At 49.3% G+C, this 15,641-nt stretch overlaps 1 protein-coding gene across 6 annotated transcripts in view; it reads left to right on the top strand.

Annotated features, from left to right (window-relative positions):
- The window catches only part of ppargc1a (peroxisome proliferator-activated receptor gamma, coactivator 1 alpha), a 202,271-nt gene that overhangs the window by 167,637 nt on the left and 18,993 nt on the right, over positions 1–15,641 (top strand). For 2 of the 6 annotated variants that reach the window (XM_068308687.1, XM_068308690.1), the window contains exons 1-3: positions 159–696; positions 3,085–3,264; positions 15,391–15,585. In XM_068308687.1, coding sequence (XP_068164788.1) covers positions 649–696; positions 3,085–3,264; positions 15,391–15,585 — 423 coding nt within the window. In that variant the 5' untranslated portion in view covers positions 159–648. Of the gene's footprint in view, positions 1–158; positions 697–2,442; positions 2,464–3,084; positions 3,265–15,390; positions 15,586–15,641 lie in introns of those variants that run through there. The other 4 variants (XM_068308688.1, XM_068308691.1, XM_068308689.1 and 1 more) reach the window with 3 other exon arrangements.

Below are 15,641 nucleotides of genomic sequence, written 5' to 3' on the forward strand. Positions count from 1 at the left end.
TCTGCTTCCACAGGGACCCAAAGCGCATAGCGGGAGGTGATTATTGATGACTGACGCGCATGAGCGCCCCCCCCCCCCCCACCACCAAAAAAAAAAAAGAAAAAAAAAGAGGAACAAACACATTTAAGACTTTTATTCTAATGAAAATATTCGCCGGATTTGGAGAGATTTACGCGCCCGGATTATTTATCAGAAACCTAAATATAGACGGACGTGAAGGAAGACAAGATGCTGGGATATAGATGTGCTTTTAAAAGATGGACCTTTTTTTCCTCCCCAACGCGTGGAGAGGATTTTTTACTATGTGCGCAGCCAGACCCCGCCCGCTCCAAGGCGCGTCACCGGGGCGAGTAGTGTGGAAAGCGGAGTCACTCCTCCTGCCTACTTTTAATAGCTTTGTCATGTGATGGAAAGCAGTTGTAAGACAGGTGCCCTCTGTTCATTTTCGACGAGGGGGCAGCAGTTGCCATTGTGAGCGCGACTGGGGAAGCGTGTGTGGATTTCTTTTTTTTACTTGATTTTATTTCATTTTTTTTTTTTTTTTTTTTGCTTTTTAATCTTTTTTTTTCTTCCTTTTTTTTTTTTTTTTAAATTTTTTTTATTTGTCTTTCTCCCGGGGAGGGGGGCCGCCCGTCATTCAGTGGCTGGATGGCGTGGGACAGGTGTAACCAAGACTCGGTATGGAGAGAATTAGAGGTGAGCGCATCCAAAAAAAAAAAAAAACTACAAAAACAGAAAGAAAAGAAAGCAACCAAACACGACTTGTTCCGTCTTTTCTAGCCCTCTGGACTTTGTTTCTTCTTCTTCTTTTTTTCCTGTGGATCGATGGAACATCCGACCGTCTGATTTTTTGCGCCTATAAGTCAGCAACCTCTTCTGCGCGGTTGTCGCTGGACGCGGTTTTTTTTTTTTTTTTTTTGAGGATGCGGGGGGAATATACAACCCGGGAATGTATAACAAGTGAAGGGAATTAAACAGATGTAGTTGTCGTCCCGCGTTGCACGACCTCAGGATCATTCCTTCCTCTTTAGGATCTCTTACCAGCTTTCGGATCTCTCGGATTTCGGACTGTACGCGAGGTGTTTTTTTTCCACGCAGAGATGTCTCAAAGTCAGGTATTCCTGGTTCGTCCGGGTTATGCTCGTTATTTGTCAGCGGCACCAACAACCGTCCGCCCTGATGGACCGCTATCTGTATGTATTTATGTATTTTTGCGCCGGCGCATCGTTGTAACCGAACCGGACTCGTCTGTGCGCCGCCGTCCCCGCCGGAGGAGCCGCTGCGCCGGGGCTGGAGAGCTACGTCCGCACCCCCTCCAGCCAGGCTTCATGAATCTTCATGAATTTGTGCCACTTCATTTTCTCCTTCTGTTTCTGCAGCTCTTTATTTATTTTTTTAAATAAGTAATCTACCCCCCCACCCACCCACCCTGGGGCGCACCTGTCGTCGTGTCCGTGGGATTGACGCGCGTAGAAACCGTAAAGTGCATCCAAAAAAGATCTTTATTACCCGGCTCCCTTCTGCTGCTGACACCCAGGTCTACCTGGCAACACCTTTCAGTCTGCTTGGCTGGAGTGGGGGGTATAGTGTGTGTGTGTGGGGGGGGTCGAAGCCCGAATTGCATATCTTTGGTCAAAAACTGGCCGCGTCATGAGAATATAACCGGGAAAAACTGGGATGAGGAGCTGATTTACGCGTCGACTTTGTATGGGGGGGTGGGGGGGGGTCCTTTGCACTTTAGCCGCTCGTGCACGCACGCGCCCGGTCACTTTTTCCAGGTAGGAGCGTTTTTTGTTTTTTTTATTCTGTTTTTTTTGTCCTCCACCTCACTGCGACACGATCGCTCCGTTTTTTCTCCAAGCTCTCATTAAATGAAAGACACGCGTGTGGATTCAGTCACATGTGATGAAACCTTGCTTTCCAATGAGAGAACTGTCACCCCGGACCCCCCCACCCCAACCCACTCCCCCCCCCACCCCGCTCCGTGCTCCTCCTGTACGCGCGATCCGCGCGTAAATCACCGGTGGCGCGCAGGACGTCCAGCATCTGTTTGGACGCGTTTTCTGCCCGGGATCACCGACTGGAAACCCGAAGACGCAGTGAATCTACCCCCCCCCCCCCCAACACCCATTCCTTTGCTGCTGCGGTCGGAACATGACGGTGTTGCCCCCCCCCTCCCCCTCCCAATCCGATCCCGTCATATATTCGTGTCGGTGTGAATCCGATGACAGATGAGGAGTGACACCGGTGTCTGACTCGCTTTTTCTTGACATACTATCCTCGCTGCAGCTTTTTTGCTCCAACTCTCTCCCCCATCGCCTCCCAGCTCCTCCCGGGGGGGGGAGGGGGGTTGAGGGGTGTTTGGGAAGGAGGGGGTGGGGGGGGGTACCGATCATATAACCGTCTTGAGGCCGGTCCCGGATCGCTCACACGCCGGCTGGAGTGATGTCAACATCATCAGGAGTGCGTACATCGTTTAGAAAGGGGGACGAGTCTGGTTGTTGTTTTTTTTGTGGGATTTGAATATGCATGACCAAGGCGCGCAAACACGCCCCAAGGCATTGTGGGTTTTTTTTTTTAATTTTGCGCCTTTTAATGATGTCTGACTTGAGATCTCAAAAGTTTTTTCCACGGACGTATAAAAAAACCAGAGGGGGTTTGCTGCTGGTTCTCTGCCTGGTGGGGCTGCTGATGTATCGCAAGTGTTTCCGTGAGGATCATGGAGAGAGAGAGTGTGTGTGTGGGGGGGATTCTGCAACAAGGAGGAAAAAGGATGAACACCCTGTGTTCTATACCCCCCCACCCCACCCACCTTCATTTAAAAAAACAAAAACCTGCACGTTTGCGTTCATTTCCGGTCCAGATCCCATCACTTGGAAGCAGTGGAGGGTGGGGGCCGGGAGAGGAAACACCTGTCATACATCGGATAGACGATTCTGATACCTAGAGCAGAGAGTATTTTAGGGATGGTTGGGGGGTGGGGGGGGTCCGGGTTGTACGTTTGCGCGTCTGCAGCCGAATAGAGTCCGAAACAATCGTAACGCTATGAAGGCCATCTCTGACCGCCGTCTTCTTCCTCTCCAGTGCGCCGCCTTGGTTGGTGAAGACCAGCCCCTTTGCCCGGACCTCCCCGAACTCGACCTTTCCGAGCTGGACGTCTCCGACTTAGACGCCGACAGCTTCCTCGGTGGCCTCAAATGGTACAGCGACCAATCAGAGATCATATCCGCTCAGTATGGCAACGAGGCGTCCAATCTCTTCGAGGTAAGTGAAAGCTCACGGATTCATGGCTACTCTATCTTCCGCTGCGAGTTCTCGCCATTTACGCACGGCGGTTTCCATCGTATGTTCTCTCCCAGGGGTCAGGAGTGAGCTGGAATAATAACACGCCCCAGCGAACGCAACACGCTATCGCGCCCGTTGAATGCCAGCCAAGCGAAAATGTACAACTGTTACCAGTTTACAAACACGATCTTAAATTGCTCCGAAGTACAAAAGCGGCGATAAGGTGATGGGTGATAAGCTTGGGGGTGGGTGGGACCTTTGTACGCTTGTATGAATGTTGGCCGCCACGGTAGGTCCCCTTATCAAAATTCAAGCAATCCTACCGCGGCGAGAGTCAGTAAAGCGGCGCACATCTGAAGGAAGGCGCCGGTGGTAAATGTGGACACGGCGCTAGTCTTGCAAAACACTTCTCAAAGGTTGGAGTGTAAAACTTCAAACTTTGCTTCCTCCCCCTTCTCTCTCCCCTCCCTCCCTCTGGCTGAGGCTCTCTCTTTTCTCACCCGGTGACAAACGAAGTCCACAGAGGGCGGCGATCTGGATGGGGCCATAAAGCCATCGGTCTTGGGACTGACTTCCAGTCCCCGGTTCATTATAAGCCTTTATCTGCGCCAGAGATAGACAAGAAAGACAGAGATTGGATGCTTTGCCCCCTCGCGACTGGAGAAAAACTCACTCTGAGTGTGTTTGTGTGTGTGTTTGTGTGTGTGTGTGTGTTTGTGGTCATGTGGTTGTGTTTTCAGGGTGTCTGTTGTGTGTTCTGTGTGCCTCTGCGCTGGTCTTGCAGGCAACAACAAGAGCGAATTCCTTCCATGTGTGACCCTTCCCCTACCACCTTCTCCCAGTCTCTTTATATCACCACACTGGATCACCACCAACACACACACACACATAGAGGAAAGGGCAGGGGGGGGGGTGCTTAAGTACGAGCCGGTGTGACCGTGGCTCCTCTATCGTCTGTGATATGGCTCGCGGCCACCAAGTGGCTCATGGGATGGATAAAAATACCAATGAGAGTGTGTGCATGTGCTAGCGTGTGTGTGACTTTAAAAAACCGGTGGAACTTCGCAGCCCACCCAGGACCCCGGCGTAAGAAACCGTGTTTGACTTTGAGCTGCTATCCATCCGCCGTCGCCGCCACATGTCCCCCCCCCCCCACACACACACACGTGTCGGGATACGCTCAAATAGGTTTACGTGTTGGACAAGCCGGCGGCTGGTTGTATCACAGCAGGGGGATGGGGGGTGGGGGTGGAGGGGGGTGGTAGGGGTTTGCCCCCCCCATCTTCAGAAAGTTTCCAGTCACCATATAAAGTGCTGGGTTCATCATACGGCAGGACTGAGCTAATCCGACTTAATCTGACAGGGGAAAGTTTGCTGCTTGGCAAGGATCAGAAAGCCAGGGGCCGCAGCTGTACTTCCTGTGCCCCCACCCCTGCACTTTAATTGGCCTCAGAGAAACATCCAATCAAAATGTGGAGATTAGAGAACAAGTTAATTGATGTTAACTGGACGGATTTTAAATCCTTGTTTTCTTGCGTTTTTTCGTCCTCCTCCACATCCGCTGACCTGCGGCGAGCGTCGGGGAGCAGGTACCGGGAGAACGTTGCTTCGTTTGCCCAGCAGCTGCATGCAGCTGCTCCTCCGAGGCCCCCCCCCGCCTTATGTCCGACTAGGGGCCCCCCATGGAAGTTTCAACCCTACCCCCCGTTAGTTTGAGTCACCTGTTGAGGCAGAACGGCTGGTTTTGTTGGTGTTCGACGCGCCTTAGCGTTGCCGTTGAAAGCCCCCCCCCCCACACTTCGTTAGAGGGGTGGGGGTGTTGTTCTGAGTGCATGTGTTCGCATCATACGCCCTCGGATCACACGCTGGCCCCTGGCTGGCCCCTTCGCTCCGTCCCCTAACACTGACCTGACTGTCCCTGACACGAAATGCAGGGAATGATCCACCACAACCCCCACCACCACCACCACCACCACCACCACCAACACCAACCAACCAACACACACCAACCCCCCCCCCCCTTCTGTTGTAACACACACATACACACGCGCACATAACAGCTATCGCTTCTGGCGCGGCGTGTTTTGACACCTCTTTAAAATGAGCCAAGCCGTTAAAGTCCACGGACTATTTTGAGCTGCAGTTGTTAAGGGCTGGTTATTCTAATAAGTTCCCGATGTACTGCCAACGTGTTTCTTTTTAACTGCAGGTCTTTGCTTTGGTTTGGTGTCCATCCAATTAATGGAAACACGTCGGGTGGTTTTTTTTCCGTTTTTTGGGGGGATTCGCGCAAATACCGTCGAAATCGTACTTGTGGAGTTGGCGCTGACTTTCCCTGCTGACATTTATCCCGTACTGTTCCCCGGCCTGTTTCGAGATGTGTCGGGGATAGTTGGACGGGTGGGACAAAGGGACAAGGGCAGATAGAGAATTGTTAAAGAGTTGGAGGTGACAGGAAAGCGATGAATAGATAATCTGGACACATGACAGACGTAGAGACCAGAGAACGTCCGCCGGATTGGACGTCAAACATTTTAGGCTTTGCAGGCAGTAAAATAAGATTCCCAGGATTAAACCCGGTCATACTACAGGGCCATACTGCGAGGAAATGAAATATGTGGGTCATGACAGCCGGGTAGACTCTTTACGTGCGCCGAACAAGATGCAACGGCATCAGGTTTTACGAGGCGTTCCGCTGCTTTGTCTTGTTTGCTTTAGCATTTCTGGACAAGATGCTAAGGCGCTCATTGCTAAGCAAAGGCAGATTAGCTCCGCCGGGTCAACTTTTTTAGCGGGATTTCTTCAAACACGCGCGCGATCAAGCGTTTACCCACCTCCTCCCTCGCCACTGACGCGTAGATTAGCCCGTTGGCGGTCGACGCAAACGTCCTCGACCCCCTGGTCGCGGCGGAGTCGTGGCGCCCACACACACACACACACACACACACACACACACGTAATAATGTACACACAGGCAGCAGAGACCCTTATTGTCCCTGTTTCTTCTCCCCCATGCTGAATGCCGGTTTGCGTTTATTTTGCAAATTTATGCTGACATTTGAGACTACACCACCCGCACCAGTTCACCGCTCCAGCAAAGGGTGTATGAATTATCATATTTCTACTGTATAATATGATTTTCTCAAGTGAGTTTCATTAGAATACACCGTTCTTCCCTCGTCCCCAGTTCCCCGTTCGTTTTTTCTTTCCTCTTTCTTACCATGCTGATGCATTGTTTGCTCTGCGTGATGGAAGAAATCCTCCATCACTGTCAGACTTAACGCGACTCAGACCCGCGGCGCTGCTGCCGTTTCAAGACAAACAAATGAGAGGCCGCGTAGACAAGCAGCTGCAGACGTATAGCGGGTGAAGATGCAGACTCGGGCCGAAACGGGGGGCTGTGTCATCTCGGAGCGTCTGTCAGATCCACTCCACAACAAGGACTCTCGCCACCCTGCAAACACTGTAGGCTCTGTTCCCTGCCATTCCGTCTCGCTTTGCTCCCCCCCCCCCTCCGCTGTGTGTCTTTTTTGCTCCCGGGGGCGATGCATTTGTTCCTGGCTGATGGGAAGTTGAAGTTGCACTGGCTAAACAAATATATTCTGGCCTTCAACAATTGCTTCTGGAAGGAAAAGGCTGCAAGGGAGCGAGGGATGGCAAGAGGGGAGGGAAAATGAAGGGGATGGGAAGGGGGTGTGGATGTGGCCAAACAAAAAAAAGTTCCCTCAGGGAATGTTTGGAAGAAGAACAAGGGAGCATCCTTTTTGGTGTGGTGGTGACTGCTTGGCTGCCGGTCTAGCACACACTGATCTGAACTCACATTCCCAGTGGGCCTCCGCCGCTGATTGAGTCATGGCTTGGTTTTCCTGCCCCAGCTGATCCACCCCTCCCCTACCCCCCTCCGGTGGATACTGATCACACCGAGGCTGATGTGTGCGTGTCCATGTCTCATTCTGCGTAATTGAGACACCCTATACGGAGATCAGATACCGGCCTTTCCTGGCTGGACTCGAAACGTTCCTAACTTTCCGGTGTGTGTGCGCGTTTGCGCGAGTATTGGACAGAAATGACTATTTTTAGCACCTGTGGTAATCTCTACTAAGAGCCTTTCAGGGCTGTTTCACTTAAACCTGGCCAAAATGCAAAGCCAATAATCCACCCCTCACCCACACACACACACACACACACACACACACACGGCAACATGTTGCAGCCATGCCGTACCATCAGGCGCCTTTGTGTTATCTAATAGCGCACACTTTGGAGTGGATGCATAGAATGCATTAACGCCGTTCTTTTCTACGCTTAGAGATGAGATGAATTGATCTAAACAGGCAGGTGGAGGGGGTACAAAAGGGATGAAAGCGATAGAAGTCGTGGGAAACGGAGTGATGAACAAACCAAAGGGGAAAACCTTGATAGATATAGAGAGAGAGAAGAAGAAGATGATGGAGGGAGGCCTTCAATCAGCGGGTGTCTTGATTCATGGCGAAGCTTCCCTTCTCCAAGAAAGGCCAATCAATCCCAGGTGGATCCGAGTCGGGGGGTGGGGGGTCTTGTGTTTCTATCTTTGTATGGATGAAAAATATATAAACCATTGCTTTGCTGTTTGAAGGTTGAGACCTGGTTTGATGGTTTACGGCCGGTTTAAGGTTTGGGTTTGATGGTCAGAATTTGGATCAGATGGTTGCTGTTTGGTAGTTGAATCTCAAACACGCCAACACGACTACATGTGAGCGTAAAGCTTGTTGTAGGATGAGAAAATGATTGCAAAAGCTCTAATGTTTAACTAAAACATGGCACCTTGATCATCTGGAAAGAGGGAACCAGGGTGAAATAAAACCAGAACTCCTGAGCCCAGTTATGTTCCTTACCATTAATAGAAGACAAACCTGCGCACCTTGGCTAACAATTAGCTGCAATAGTCTGTCCCTGGTGTGTTTTTAACACAATGGGTCAAATGTATATCGTGGTTAAACCCTTAGATTTTTAGTCCAGGAGACTGACGACTCTGATTGCTCAAGAAAATTCTCACAAACATGTTTAAATCTCTCTGCCGTGTGTTAAATGTTCACATTTTCTTTATTTTGGTGCATACTCTACATGCAAAAGGTCTTTTTTAAGAGCTTTGTCGTCCGTGCAGGAGAGAAAAAAAAACAAAAAACAACCCCCTCCCCATTCTAACTACGGTTTATGATGTGCACCGCATGCTTATAGCTGCAGCTTATTTCCCCCCTGAAGCATTTAAGTCTGCACAGGCCTCAAATAGTTCAAGAGGCTCTCAAAGGCTCTGTTGATGCATAAGTGGCTGGATGCTTGGATGACTCACTTGCCGCCCAATCAGTAGTTCCTGAGTCCAAACTGAAGGCAGAGACTTTCACAGACAGTTGGAAGCGTTCCTTCAAAACGTCGTTGTTCGTGGAAAAAAAAAGCTCATCTCCTGACACAAAAAAAGGGCAAAAAAAGGCAACTGCATTAAGAGTGTTGGACAGAAACAGCCAAAGGAAGCTCTTCTTTTTCAGCGGATTTATAGTATATACGTGTTGTGAAATTGTGAAGCGGCATATCTGGGACGAGTCTTCTGAATTCATCCGCCACGACAGAGCTGTTGACCTCAGGAAGTCAACAGCTCTAAAATTGTCTGGCTGTTAAGCAGCTCTTTTCAGAGCACCATTTTCAGACTCTGACTGTGGCAAGCTAAACCTCTATTCACACAGGCTTTCGCTGTATAATAACTTGATGGGCAATTGGGAGTAATACTTGTCCTCAAGTGGTCAGCCACCATTGATCATTCCGCATTTTGTCGACGATTCAGTTTTGCGCGGATGCGGTAGGTCCGCTTTGCGGAACATTATCCGTGAAGGTGAGCCGATTCAAAGGTAACATCATCGGTATTCCACAGAGAATAGATCCACGATTCAGATGGAATACAGCTCGATATTCAACGGTGATGCTACAAAGAAAAAGTCCGAGAGGTTTCATGCCTCATTTATCCTTCCTCACGGTATCTCTGAATCATGTCAACAAGTCGGAAATCTATCAAAGTGCACAATTCTTCTGAAGTGTTTTCATTTATTTGCTTGGAGAGATAGGCACAGCCGTTACATCATTGCCGGTTTGCGCAACTCTCAAAAAAGGTTTGCAAGGTCCGGCGTGATTTTGTTCCGCCGTCGCTCAGCGTGCATCTCGCACTTGAAAAAGAAAGAAAAAACAGCTCAGATAACATTCTCGCAAAGTCGCCACGTAGATAAGACGTGAGCCTCCTGCGGTGGCAGCCTCCTACCTGGATCCAGGAGCGACAAGGCACACGCACAGAAGTCAAGGTAAAAGATAATGCGTTTATTTAGTAATCAGCAAATAGCTTTTATGCGGTGAGTAAGTGGCGAAGCCTGCGAGGCCTTGATAAGATCGTTTGCTTTCAGGTGTTTCCCTGTCGCACCTCGTATGCCATTGAGTGCAAATTGAATAGGGTGACCTTTTTTGCCACGGAATCAAATTGACTGCATTTCCCCCAAAAGATTCCACTATTTCAATTACCATAAATTTGCAAGATTGCATCCCCACCCCCACCGCCGCCCACCCGTCGTTCACACAAACACAACGCAGGCAGAGATGTAGAGCGGGACGTCGTCGACGAAACGCCGTAGCCTCGCTGTAACTCGTCGACTGTATCCCCGCTCCCCTCGCGCTGGCGTCATTCCGAGGGAGACATTACTGTGACAAATGAAACGCCGCAAAGCCAGGATGGGCCTGGCAGGGCCTCGAAAGGTCAGCGCTGCGTTTTTTTGTGTGTGTGTGTTTTTTTTTTGTGTGCGCGTGTACCTGTGTGTGTGTGCGTGGTTGTAAGTGCTTAAAGGTGGTGTCAGCAGCGGATAATAACACCGAGTCCTCGGTGCGAAAAACAAGAAGTTCTGCTTCATTCTGCCCACCCTCCCTCGCAAATCTATGTAAATGTCAAAACCGAAGTGACCAGCCCGTCTGTGCGTGTTTGCAATTGCTAAATGGATAGCGGTGCTTGACTGCTGATGGCAGGCTTCCATTCCAACCAGGAAATGTAGCGGCGGCCATTTAGAAAGACGGACGTCGGAGGTAATATTTGATGCCTGGTCTCTCTCTGAACTCGCTCTTTTTCCTCTCCTTGTGTTCCTTCAACGCATCATCAACAGTGTAACAGCATGTTCAAAGGCCCCCCTTGCTTAGTGATGCACATTCAGAGCTGCCGACTTAAGCAAATAGTTATTTGCATGCCATTAGGCAAAAAAAAAAAAAAGCAGAGGAAAGCACCTTTCTTCCTCTCGTCTCTGAATATAGCTGAATTTTGCTTATTTGAGGCTCCAAATGTCTGTTTTTAAGTCGCCTCCTGCTGTGACCGTCAAAGTCAGAGCAATCACAGCAATCAGAGCCCCCCCCACACACACACATACCCATCCTCTCCCCCCTTTCCTCCTGTGCCAAGCCGATTGGGAAGTAGCTGCCAAAACAATGGAACGAGTGTCCAATCATTACGACGCTGTGTGAGTCTGTGGTGTTAGCAAACGGTTGCTCGGACCATCTGTTGGACGGCTGGAGTAGGAAAACAACAGCAGCTTAGGGGGAAGACAAGCATCCACCAGGCCCTAACCTGCGATCCTGCTGGTTGTCTGGATAACCGCATTAGGAGACATGGGAATTGGGTTTGGGTTTGGGTTTTTCTAAATATCTTTTTTTAAGGAAAGTGGTCTTTAGTCGCCCCTGTGGCGCCAGGGGGGCTTGCGCCATGCTAAAAGCTAGCATGAGCAGATGTTTGCCAGAGTTCAGGTGGTTTATACCAGTGAGATTACTGATGAATGGCTTCTCCATGGAGAGGCAGGGGTGCTAATGTCCCTTCGGTAGGTGTCCCTTTCGGATCCGGCCGATATCGGGTTGTGTAACGAGAGCTCCCGTTGACAAAAGATATCTCCTCTTCTCAATTTGTCTTTTCCCCTCTCTTTCCCTCATCTGATCACTGATAATGCTCTAATGTTCTCAAATGGTTCCCAGGAGATGCATCATCTGCACACACACACACACACACACACACATATGGACACACACACACACACCAATGCCGTTTGATGTGTTCGTTCATTTTCAAAATCACGTCTGAACCGACAAACATCTGGCAGGTAAACAAGTCTGCTCGTGCGGCGGCGTGTTTTCTCGTTTTTTACCGGGGTGGAGGGCGCCATTTTTATCAAAATGGAAGGCGTGGAATGAATTCCTGCCAGGATGAAACGATTATCGGGACAGTTGTGGGGTTATATCTCTAAGTAGGATGAAGAAAGGTGCCGGACGATGTCGTCTGCCTATTGGCTGGTGAAAAGCAGAACATATCGTGATCCGTCGAATCTTTGGCACGGAATATTCTGCTTCTGGAGCCAATGGCGGCGCTGACAACAACGGAGGTTTTACATGTGGTTTTTATAGTTGGAACACAGCCAGATTGTGTCACCGCCGCCTCGCACAGAAGGACTTAACAGCGTTATGTATGGTTTCATGGCTCCGCATAGGCCATAATCACCCTCTCTCCATCTCAGTAACCTCATGCTAAATGACCAGACATCTCTGGCGGGTGCCATGATTTGTCTCCCCGCCTTGCATCGTTCCCGTACCTCGCCCTCCCCATGATTCTCTCTCTCTCTCCCCCCTCTCCCTTCCCCTCTCTCCTCCCTTATCCCATATGTTGCGCCTGTGTGACCGGCCAACGCGTCAGGCCTGACTAGCGCCTTAACGGCGAGGCTGACGTTGATTTATTTCCTCTGAAATCTGGGGGCTGGGGGTAATAACACAGAATGACATTATTTGTTTATCAAATCCAAGGCTGCTTTTCTTGGCAGAGTCGAGATGTGATGACTTGATAAAACCCTCTTTACTCGCCACACACACTCGCCTACCCCCCCCTGCAATTTCTGATTGCGCCATGATTAGAAGGCTCGGCTAGTCGCTTAACCTCATCCAAGGGAATGTTTTTGAAATCTGACAGAGCAGAGGGCAGAGGGGACAAAGTAAAGATTGAAATGAGGCAATGCAATTAAATTGTCAAGGCGCAGATTTAATCCTGCCACGCTATTCGGGGGCCAATTTATTAAGAATGTTTTCTGTCTTGAAGTGACTGGATGGCGTTTCTCTATCTGCAGAAAGAGAGCGGGAAAGCGTGAGCGAAAAGAAACACTGAGAATAAACAGTACTTAAATACCAGATGACCCATTTAATGGGAAATATTTTATCTCCCCCCATCCAGAGTGTCTGCCACATGTTCTGCCTCTCATTTGAAGATAATGGCGACGCCGTTGAAGCCGCATCCTGGTATTATTCGGAGATCAGTTCTATCGTTCTGCCACTTCAACAACACATTTCGGGTCCCCTTTAACATGTAAATGGTGCATTTTCCCCTTGTAAAAAGCTCGCGAAAGTTTGAGCCCGGGCAAAATGTGCTCAGCAGCTCGAAATCCTCAAGAAGCAATTAGCGCGTTTAATTCGGCTGTTTGCCCCGGCGCTCAAAAGTGAGTGTTTGTTTAAAACGCCACCTTCACCTCCCGTTATCAGCCATGTGAATAGTATCTCCTTGGAACACAATGCCGTTCTGTGGAGCTCAATAAAAGAGTTAAAGGCAAGGACAATCGCAAAGACAGCCCCAGCCTGATAACAAAAGGGTCTCACCTAATAATGAACAACTGGAGTTGGCTTTCTTTTCTCCCACATGGGGAAGCTTGGGGTGAAGGAGGGGGTGAGAGAAGCTCTGCCAGCACTTGCCAGCATGTTTTATGGCTAATTGAAGCATTTGGAATATAACAGCCACAAAATGGTACCCTTTAGAATTGGAGCAGGGTTAATATATTGTGATCCCACAATTAGCCCAGGATTGTTAAGATCTCTTTAATTCGGTGAGGTCCATTAAGCGGGATGGGCGAGAAAGTGCTCCCACTGAGACAATTTTTCTCTCCTCTCTTTGTTCTTCTTGCCCTTCTTTCCCTCTCAGCAGCTGCTGTGGTAATCAATATAAGTGGACACGGCCGTCAGCAGGTTGCCAGGTTATCCCCCTTTGGATGCCGTCGCTCTTGAAGTCCGCCCACGCAACGATTTTGTTTATAAGTATACAAGAGGCGGGCGAGCTGTCGGTAGGAGGTGCAGGAACTCTGCAAGGTGTGGTCCTCAAGCTGGAAATGAAAAGCTCGCCCTCCCGGATAGGAGTATTAGATCCTGCTCTCTCCAGGGGAGAAATGATCACCGAGGTTTTGCTCTTAACCCTCCCGATTCTCAAATCCCCACTTGGCCGATGAGTGTCTTCGCTAGCACTGCTGCGGCTGCAGCCTGATCGTCACGACTCGCGGTTTTTACAAGTGTCTCTTTCAAATTACAAGAGTCCCTTCTGGGTTATCTTGGGGGATACAGTGTGCCTGTGGGAGCTTGCCAATTGGTGGAAGGCTTTTTTTTGAAACGGGATTGGAAATGTTACATTCTGACTCGCCACAGACCCAGAAATTCGCCCAATCCTTTCCAAACCGTGACACAATGAAGCTTGCACAGCCTTCTCAACTTCCTCTGTAACCAGTGGCTGTGATTTCTACGCAACCCGCAGGCTTGTACTTCCTCCAGAGGGGCGAATAAAGCTGCACCCGAATACGACATTTACTTGGATAGTCTTCGAGGTCGGACCCAAACAGATGTCTGGCTCATTAAAGTCTCATTTGTAATAATCTGAAATGATCCCGCTTTCAATTTCTCATGCGAGGATGTATGTTTGGGCTAAGAAAAGGCTCCAGATTTATCAGCAGTTAATACCTACCCGCTTAGTGCTCAGGTAATAACTTGGGACGGTGAACATTTCATTCAAAGAGGGTTCCAGCACAGTGGATTTGAAGCTTCTCGCAAGTAATTAAACAGCATGCCACCTCATACAGAGCAATTTCCTGCAAGGCATTTGCTTGCCAATGTGGCATGGCCCAGGTCTATGTCGTGTTATCTCTGTGAAATATGTCCCCTTTATCATTTTTTTAATAATGACTGAGTGCTCGTATTGTTAAGGGAAAATCTGCTCATTGAACGTCAGATTAGCTCGCTGTTAGCTAGCTAACTGACGCTCATGATATCCGTGCCATCTCTAAATGAAAGCTGGAGGTGGGGAAGCATTAAAATGGCCGCTTTCTTGGGGGTAAACCCAAACCTAGGGTAACCTTTGTAATCCGAAGCTTCGTAGTTCTTCTTCTGGTGTCTAACAGGTAGCTGGTTGACGAAGATAATGATGGCCACACAGCATCATACAGCGATCCTCCAGTCTTGTTGTGTGCATGAAGGGATTTGCTCTTGTTGGACCCCCCCCAACAAACATCCCAGGGTGACCACGCCTTTTATCTTTGAGCTGTCTTAAACTTCCCTCGACCTCCATCGCTTCGTCGTCGTTCCATTTCCTGTCGTCGCTTGTCATTGCAATTTTGTCTAGCAAGCTGCCTTCGTCTCAGTCTTTATACTCATCCGTATGCAACTCTGTTCTTATTGTTTCTGCAGTGTCTTCCCTCTTTTATTCTCTATATATTCATCTTTCTGCCTGTATTAAATAGCCTGCTGTCGGGCCGAACTTAAAGTTGTGTTTCATTTATTTAGTATTAACGATTGGTAATTCAGCTCTTCTGAGGATTGCTTGCCAACAGCTTGTCTTTGGATTCTGTTTCGCGAGATTGAGACAATCAAACATCACACATTGTTCCCTTCACTGCCACAAACCCCAGCATACCACAACGCTGCCCGTCCCGTCCCTGTCTTCTCTAGATACCCGCTAGTTGTCAGCCCTAGTAATGGGTTTCTTAGGCGAGATATTATTTTGGTCCAGTAAGCCGCGTGCTTAAAATATGAGTGACAGGCTTGACTCACTTGCACAGGGAGAGAATTTGGTTTTAAAAAGGGCTGCCAGAATATATCCAGCTCTGCTGCAAACAGAAAACAAACAGTTCTACGCTCCTACGACGAAACCCTGCGAACAACCGCAAAAAAAAAGAGATGCAACTTCTCCTGATTATAATGTCCTATTTTCCCTGTCTTTTTGTTTTTCTACCTCTGCCCCGCCCCCTTCCCTTTTTTCCCCCTGCTAAGAAGATAGATGAAGAACATGAGGCCAATTTGCTGGCAGTGCTTACAGAGACCCTGGACAGCATCCCGGTGGATGAGGACGGATTACCTTCGTTTGAGGCCCTGGCAGATGGGGACGTGACCAATGCCAGTGACCGGAGCTGTCCCTCCTCCCCCGACGGCTCACCACGTAGCCCAGAACCTGAGGAGCCTTCCCTGGTAGGACCAACAGCGCTCTCTTTCTCCACTGAACTGACATTAAAGGGTCAGAACGT

This window comes from Antennarius striatus, chromosome 23 (genome assembly GCF_040054535.1).
Source record: "Antennarius striatus isolate MH-2024 chromosome 23, ASM4005453v1, whole genome shotgun sequence".
In the NCBI taxonomy this organism is placed as follows: Eukaryota; Metazoa; Chordata; class Actinopteri; order Lophiiformes; family Antennariidae; genus Antennarius; species Antennarius striatus.